Source organism: Eurypyga helias, unplaced genomic scaffold (assembly GCF_000690775.1).
Source record: "Eurypyga helias isolate BGI_N326 unplaced genomic scaffold, ASM69077v1 scaffold45176, whole genome shotgun sequence".
In the NCBI taxonomy this organism is placed as follows: Eukaryota; Metazoa; Chordata; class Aves; order Eurypygiformes; family Eurypygidae; genus Eurypyga; species Eurypyga helias.
The window spans coordinates 22,020-30,845 of NW_010255691.1; the positions used below are offsets into that span (position 1 = coordinate 22,020).

Below are 8,826 nucleotides of genomic sequence, written 5' to 3' on the forward strand. Positions count from 1 at the left end.
TGCGTTTGTTCCTTGAATGTTTCTTGAGGGAATTGTTTCTTTTTAACTGGACATTCCTTTCTGATTTTCAAGTATGTAAGACTTAAAAGTGGGTGGAAGGACATCTTCATAGGATAATTCAGCTTGGAAGAGATGTCAGGAGATCATCTACTGGATTGTCCTCGTGGGGAAAAAAGTTTCCCTTACACCCAGTGTCAACTTCTCTTGTCTCAACTTATGCCCGTTGTCTCTTGTGCTGCTACCATGCACACGCACTGCTGCAGCCTGGCTCTGTCTACCCAATGACCTGCTCATGGGTGGGAAAGGCTGCTCTGAGGTGCCCCCAGAGCCTTGCCTTCTCCGGGCAGAAGCAGCTCTGTCCCTCAAGCTCTCCTTGCAGGGCACGTGCTTCAGCCCCTGAGCCCCTGCTGGGCTTGCTTGTGCCACCTTTGTCTACGTTGTCCAAGGACTTGCATCACTACTGATCTATGTATGTGTCTTGCTCTGTGACCTCTTTTAGCTATCTTCTAATTCAGAAATCAAATGGTAACACATTTTCGTGCCTACCGTTTCGAACAACAGCTACCCCCCCAACATCATCCTTGTAGTTCTAGGTCTTCAATACAAAGTGATTGAAACTTCATATGAGGGGTACATAACTTGAAGTTCAGCAGAAGATTGATCGGAACATTTTTATCTGAATAAGAGCACTCCAAATTGCTAAGGGATCTGGGGAAATACATTGAAACTTATTCTTATGTAAAACTGTATTTTTACACACAACCATGCTACACAGGGTAAGAATGATTATTTTAAAAATGCTGCTTTTGCTGTGCATCTCTAACATGCTATGAAACATAGTTCCAACATTAATTTTTAAATATTTCAAAAGTCTTTAAAAACAGATGACTAAAATCTAGTTCTTGAATGTGAGTGTTATGTTTTCATTTGGAGGAGCTCTAAGTGTCTGTAGACCTCACTGAAACACTGAAAGGTTCTGATGCTATTACTGAGTGGCACTGGTAGAAATTCAGCGGCCTTTATACATTCAAATCTACACTGGACCAGCATCTCACTTTTCTGTCACATTAGTTCTCCTCAATCCCATGGTAAAGTTAAACAAATCTGATTAAATTTTAAGAGATTGAAAGAATGTATCTGCAAATTACAGGAAAATGAGACATACGTGTGGCTTTAACTCCAAATCAGTCTCTGAGCTGAACATTATGGTTCACACCTTCTTTTTATGTCATATTTCACCACCGTGTGATAATTTCATTGGCCACATTGTTTAGAAGAAATTAAATGAATGTGAAATATACAGATGACCCCAAGTGAATGTCAGCAACATCCAGCCAGTAGTGTCCATTATGTATTTATGTCTACTGGGGGAAAAAAAGAAGTTTTAAAGAGTTAACTTGTGCATAGTATTTTTCATATCTTACCTGCAAAATTCATGCTGCCATAATGCATCAGGCAGGCCTTGGAATTACAGAAATATCAAACAAAAAAATTTAATTGCCTTATCATCAGGGAGTTATGAATTTAAAATCCGATACCTTGTGAACCCCTTGCTCTATGTACAAATGTTATGCTTCACCAGAAAGGATGGAATCCTAGTTCTTCAAAGGGATAAGATACAGATGTTTCTGTGCTGGTAATTCATTGTATAGTAAAATGTCACTGCCTAGAGAACAGCACTGCGCACTGAAATTTAATTTCACCTGATTCCCATTTGGAGGAAGAGAAGGAAACATTTTTATGTCATAAAAAAAGAAATGGCAGCTGTTTGAAATTTGCTGAGAGGCTTGGAATGTAGTTTTAGTTGAGGTGTAATAGCAGACAGAAAGCAAGCAAAGAGGTAGAAGGTGCAAAAAGGGTCCATGATACTGTGTCATATGAACATGGCAATCAGGAATTCATTCGAGTGTGATCAAAATTTTGTGTACTCACGTTCAGGTATTGTGCAGACAAGTAGATTGGGGAGCCAGAGCTTTAGAGGTAATATTCTTATCATTCAAATGCCTGGGTGTCTCAGTATTAAGCTGATTCTGCTTAAGTGCCAGAATATGGGTTTCTGTTTTCAAACACAGGCATTCCGCTCTGTGTTACTATGCCTGCATTTGTGAATGGAGTTCACAGGCCTGAGATTTGGTACCAAAATATACTCCATGATGAACTAGGAGTTTCAGAAATGTGATTTACAGCCAGGGGAATATGTCTGCCAGACGACAGAAAACACTGAAGAGAAAGATATTTCTGAAAATGTATTTCTCTTCTGATTTTAAGAGATCGTGCAAGATGGTTTCAGAGCTGGAAGCCACCTTCGCGTACTTAGACATCCAGACAACTCTGTTTCTTCATTTAAACAACATTCAGGATAGCCTGTGCATTAAGAGGGAAAGAAAACAAAATTAAACCAAAATAAAAAACACACCAAAAATGACAAGAGGCAGAAAAAATGGATTCAACACCCTCCTTAGACTGAGGGGATTAAGTCCGTATTTCTACTTCCCAGGAGGTTCCTCATGTACAAGCTTAGAAGAAAGGATGAAAAAAGTAAAGCCCCTCCTGTTGTAACCCTGAGTGTAGAAAAGGATGTGAGATTTGTAGTCTGGTTTTCAGCAGAGAATTAGATGTGATTTCATAGCTCAAGGATGGAGGCATTTACCTACTGGGGGAAGGAGGAGGGAAGTCAACCTGGATTCTGGACCCTGCTTCAAGCACTATTTATGTATGTTACACAATTAAAAATGCAAAATGTGTAGGAAGCCCCTGAGGCAAGAAGCCAGGACTTCCTCTTGAAAAAGAGCATCTATTAGGGTTGCAAATTACCCTCTCTCAATGAATCTTGCTTCCTCTCCACTATGAAAGTGTGGCTGCAGCAAGCATGGCAGACAGTTCTCCAGCCTGAGCTTCACCTTGAGTTTGGTGGTGGATGCACTCCTGGGAGATGTGGGAAAGATCTCCTCAGGAAGAGACTGGCAGTGAACCTGCATCTCCCACTTCATGAACAAGTGCCTTATCTGCAAGTATGATGTTATGTAAAATGTTGGCATTCATGGTGCCACAACCTTTGGACATGTTTCTGGGGCTGTTGTGCTTCATGATGAGGCTGGTGTATGTAAGGCATGCTCAAAAGATGCTTACCTCGTGAAAACTTTCGGGAGATGCCTTTATCTGTACATCACAAGCAGGCTTTGGTGTAAGGTAAGTTTCAAGATTTTCAGCTGTACAGAAATATCAGTAGCAATGGGATATACAGTAGCAGAACTTTTAGATAATTTTATCAGCAAAAACCTGATGTAGATTTGTGGCCATTTCATGTACATGTATATGAGTAAATATAGCTTCCTGGCATTTTTCTTGCTTTTTTGAATTCGGCTGTCAGATTTTCTCAAAGTTATTTTGTGAATCAGCAGCGGGACATAAAATTAAAACCCAGAAATCCTGCTCTGCTACAGTCTCTCTGTAAAACATGTAAATATATTTGCAATTAAAACCAGTCTTTTAACGTTATTGTTTTGTTGGAAATGAGGTAGCTGGCATCTATCTGAATTTGAGAAAAATCTCCTGAGATAATCTCCACATCTATTAAACATTTTGTCTCTGTGTCATTGTCATGTATTTATTAGTTCCTTGAGAGATTTTCCAATAGGTACTTTTTCCTTCCCTCTGTTCTCCCAGCCTTTGTTCTCTTTTATTCTGGGTTCTGTTCCCTCAGGAGACCAAAATCCTGCCACCTTTGCTCCTCTCATGCTGTACGTCCTACCAAAGAGACTATTGGACTAAATGAAGCAACAGGATGATGAAGGACAGATTTAATTTTTTTGCTATTATTTCTAATACAATCTTATAAATGGACACTTTGTTTTTTATGTATTCCTAGATGAATAAAATATATTTGATTCGGACAATGCTAAACAATCCATAGCAAATTAGAGTTTTCACTATATTAAAAATATACAGGAACAGCCTTCCAAAATGATTTGTATTTAAACCAAATGTGGAAGTCAACTTCTGCTCTCAGACCTCAGTTCAGTACTGCACTTAAGACCACTATTGAATAAGGTCCTTAAGTACGTTTTTAAGTTTTACGCAGTATGATGGAGAAGTTTTGGTAAGTGGGGCCTTGCTTGAGAGAACAGCATAACCCAGGCAGCATAAAACAGGATTTTGGTCCCTGCTGTATTTAATGGCTTTGCCTTTCCCCAGTTCACTGTATTAGTATCTACTCTTAAAAGTGTGTCCAGTTTGAATATCGTTTCACCAAAAAGAACTTCTGAATTAACCTTCCTTTTGGGAGATAATAAATTCCAAGCAATAATGTGCTCTTTGATGGTTTATTGGGTTTGTTTGGGGTTTTCTTGTCTCTTGTGCTAATTGTTACACATCTTGAATTTGGGCAAGTAGACCATGTTTTGCTTTTTCTATTGGTCATCTAAAATGGTGCTGCAACTGCAACCCCAGTAACATGGGTCTGAAGCTTAGCAAAAATTCAAATGCATATTTGAAACCTGGAAGTTAAAGATGTCCAAGAAATGACAGGCTTTTTATTTTAGAGGATGTAGGGGGAAACAAAAATACTCAATCTCTTCTCCTCCATAACTGCACTTGGATTTAAAATCAATACCAATGAACTGGAGACATTGTTCCTGTCTGAAAAAAGGGGTTTATTGAGTCCCTGTCTGCGAAATCTTTGGCCTTAACCAGTGTATTTCACTGCTATGCCACGCACAAGCCTCCCCTCTCCCTTCCCCTAGGCACCAGTATGTCTTCTCTGCACCAGAAGGCTAGAATCCTTTAGAACCAAAAAACTAAGGATTCCCTCTAGGGAAAATTCCATTTTTTATTTTTTCACTCATCATTTATTTACAAATACACATTATAACTTTTATATACATTGCACATTTACATGGTAGAAAAGTACAAAACTATATATTTAAATGAATTTATATTTAACTCGCCATGTTTGAAAATATAAAATTGCATCAGAAAAAAAGTACTATGAAAAGCAAGAAACTTGAACTGATAAAGCTTTGATATAACTTTTAGTGACACACTGATTGGGAAAAGAAAACCTTAAAAGTGGTACTGCAAGACCATCTTAAAGGAAACACCTGATAAAACAGTTATGCATGTCACAAAAGAAAGTAAAACAATAAAATAAAACCTTTATTTTTATGAGTTAGCCCTGTAGCTATTAACAACCTTCATAATCCGATTTCTTTGGGTCCAGAACTCGTATAGTACAGTATATACGCTCAGCACATTGTGATCACTTCAGTACATGGTGTGATCAGAAGTGGAAGAAGTTTCCTTAAAGATCGCCTCACTGCACCCTGGAAGTATACTTAAGTCAGTTACAACGCCTTTTGGTCAGTCAAGATTCCTTGTAAACAAAAACCCTAGGGATCTTTTATGTACAGGACCGGCAAGAAGAAAATCCAATAAATAAACATAACAGAAACTGACATGCAAGTTTGTTAAAGTGGAGAAGAGTTAACATCAGTGAAACAAGGAGATGAGATCATGTTGGTAAGCTCTAAGGAATGGACTTTTATAGTTCACAGAAAAAAGAAAAGCTTTACTTTACAAGCAAGAGACCTCACAATAAATAACACTGCTCTTCCCGTAACGAATAAATTTCTTCAAAAAACAAGGTGTACAGTCAACCAGACATTTTATGTATAAATTATAAAACATGACACAGTATAAATAAATGTCTACGAGACTCAACTATATGTATACTTTTTTTTTTCTCCCCAAAATAAATAAGCATACACTTATTTACAGTATGGACATTGATTTTGTGCCCAATGGCTGTTTCAATAGTGATGGAGGTTTTACCACTCTAGAATGGAAGATATAGGAAAGCTGTAGTCCTGGTCTTCATCTTCCTCTTCATCCTCTGGGTCTTCATTAATGGCTAGATGGGAGAATACAGGGGAGCTGTTGTTTAAATAAGGACAACAACAGCGCAGAAGCAGCTCAGTGCATGTTTTCAAAGCCCTCTGAACAGCCATAATACAGCGTTGCATTTTATGCGACTTGTAGTGAGATGCTCTTTGGCATCTGCTGTTATGCAATAAGGTTTTTTTATACATAATCTATGAAGTCATAACTGCAGAAAGTTCGGAAGAATCAATGGCTCAGGTTTTATTGGCAGATTCCTGAAATCAAATAAGGAGCGCTCTTGTGTTCTAGGTTTAATTGCTTTGTGTCCTTCATTCAGCGTTAGTGGAGGCAACTGTGCTAAACCAGGTGCCCAGGTGCTACCATTAGGCTTGTTCTTTTGGACCATTAGAGTTTATCCGGGTGTTAATACAGCAATCAGCGAAGCACACGAGAGCAGACAAAGTAGGAAAAAAAAAAAATCACTAGAGTTACACTCCTAGGGCACTCCCTTTCTGTCAGAATGACTTGTCCTTAGAATATCCCCAAAACACCAACTTGAAGGCCAAGTGGTTGTTGCAGATCTATTGCATTTTATCACCAAAGTGTGTGCGTGATAGATACGTACTCATATGACACCTGTTCCGTATCTCGAATCTCTAAATCAAGCTTTCTTATGTTCAAGGTTGTAAGTCTTCATTACCTAGAGATTGCCGTCAGAAGCTTTAGGTGTCTGCAGAGTTAAAAATCTCACTTACAGTTGCAAGAGCCGGAGTGCTTTACTTCTAGAAGCACGCCCATGGAGCAGGCTGCCTCTTTCATGGCGCACTCGCTTGGGTAAGTTGTGTTATCGCTGGCACAGACGGCCTCGTCTGACTTGCTTTCAGGGCATAGCTCATCGCAGAGGGCGCACCGACCTCTGCCAACCTTAAAATCCCACAAGCATTTCTTCCCAGCACTGCACTGAATGTCTTCACAGGATTTGGCTTCTAAAAATATACACAGGATACTAGAGGTAAGTGAAAAGACAGAGAACAAAGAAAAGCAACAACAAACAACCCCAAACTCCCTTTCCCCTGTGAACTGTGAACAGACAAAGCTCAGAGGCAGTAGATGTGATGATACTTGCTGATTTTGCTCAAGCAAGTAGTCCCTTGGACATCATTGCCTGTCTATATGTGGGGGAGGAAAGACAGCTGTGCCAGCAGAGCTTGGCCCAGGGAATACAGAATTACATTTGCCTGTTGTACATGACCTTCCTGCTCCGTTTGATGTCAGTGGAAACTCAGCTCCCCAGATTAGCGCTAAGTGCAGAATTTGCCAACACATTCAGCATTTCTAAATCAATTATTTTTAAACCAACCCACACAGAATAGTTGTCTACAAGATTGGGAAGGGAATTCACCTCAACCTATGCCAACTAAAAGCAGCCTGAGACTCCCACGAATTCTCCCAGAAGTTTTGGGGAGCAGAGGTGGCCCTGAAGGTGATTCCTCGTAACACGCTTTGCTAACAGTCATTTCTGGAAATCGCAATACAAAATGTCAGGATGCAGAGAGATTATTTTCCTATCTTCACCCACCAACTGTCTCCAAACTCTGCAATATTTCTAAAGAGGAAAAAGTGATCAGATGTTTCCAATTAAGTTAACACAAGCTTTGCCAAGACCACTTGAAGACAATTGTTTCCAGGAATCCAGATCCAGCGAATACTAAGACCTTGTTACGCTGTAACCATGTCATCATCTATTTAACGGTGGGTACTTCTCCCTTGGATACTAATGTCAGCACCCACAATGACAGCAAGATAAGCAGGATCAGGCCTTCTACTCCATCATCCCTGTCGCAATCTTTTCTGGGGCAAAGCTCACGCTGGCTCTCCCTTCCCTGGAGGGGAGCACTAACCCTGCCTGCTGGAAGTCTCTCCTCCTCCCCAGGGCTAACTACATCCATGCACAATACACACACAATACTCTTAGGCAGCTGACTGAGGAAGCTCCCCCCACCTTTACCCTCCAACCGAGATACTTACTGATGCATTTTCCTTCGTAGGCTAATCCGATGGACCTGCCCAGTAGGCAGGTAGCTTTCCTCAGGTGGCAGGCACTGGCGTAAGTAATGCCGTCGTTCCCGCAGAGATACTGTTCAGGAGAGGTAGGCTCTGGGCAGATTCGATTGCATGTCACGCAGTAGGCGTTATTAGTTTGGTCAACCACACATGTGGAGCTGCCTGGGCATAAAACATCCCTACAGGTCTCTGAAATCAAGACAGAAGCACACAGTGAGTACTAGGAGATCCCAGAGCCGCAGGGAGGAGTGAATGGGTGACAATGAAACAAATGATCACGTAAGACCCTTCAGCAGCTCCTCTCATTTAAGGGCTGCTGGAGGAAATCTTCCCATCTCAGGGTAGCTGGTGGGACACAAGACCTGCTAGACTACAGGGAACTATCAATCCAGCTACATCCTTGTGTGTTGAGCGTGGTTAGTTACTGTCTCCCAGCATTTGAAACATCGCCCTGGTTCCTGTGGGGAAGTACATTCAACAGCTCCTCCTCCCTACACTCAGACACACACCCTTTAGCATTTGAGGGAGATCGGATTAGATTTGCAAACCTACTTTTGCATTTGCCCTGATACTGGACTTCAAGTTCGGGCTGTTCTTTACATCTGGCTTTGAGAAGGGCACACTCGTTCCTGTAGGTTTTCCCATCTAAGCCACACACGGGGCCCTTCCAAGTGATATTAGAGCAATCCGGAGCACAAACACACCGAGGTTTGTTCTTCTTATTCATTTTACATTTCTTCCCGGGTCCACAGTCCACGTTCTCGCATGTTTCTGATGGAAGGAAAGAGTCACCACTTTAGTACCGAGCGTGCAGAAGACACCTGGTGTCAAAACTGCTTAAAGAAAAAAAAGACACCGTGACCCCAGAGCATAGCGAGGAACACC

The 8,826-nt window shown here is 40.9% G+C and overlaps 1 protein-coding gene across 1 annotated transcript; it reads right to left on the reverse strand.

Annotated features, from left to right (window-relative positions):
• Nucleotides 1–4,810: 4,810 nt before the first annotated feature.
• FST (follistatin) lies at nucleotides 4,811–8,735 on the reverse strand (the record flags this gene model as incomplete). Its single annotated transcript, XM_010153381.1, has 4 exons — nucleotides 4,811–5,908; nucleotides 6,633–6,863; nucleotides 7,906–8,130; nucleotides 8,494–8,735. Coding segments are annotated over 4 exons (781 nt in total), but the record flags the coding sequence as incomplete, so codon positions are not given.
• Nucleotides 8,736–8,826: the final 91 nt, after the last annotated feature.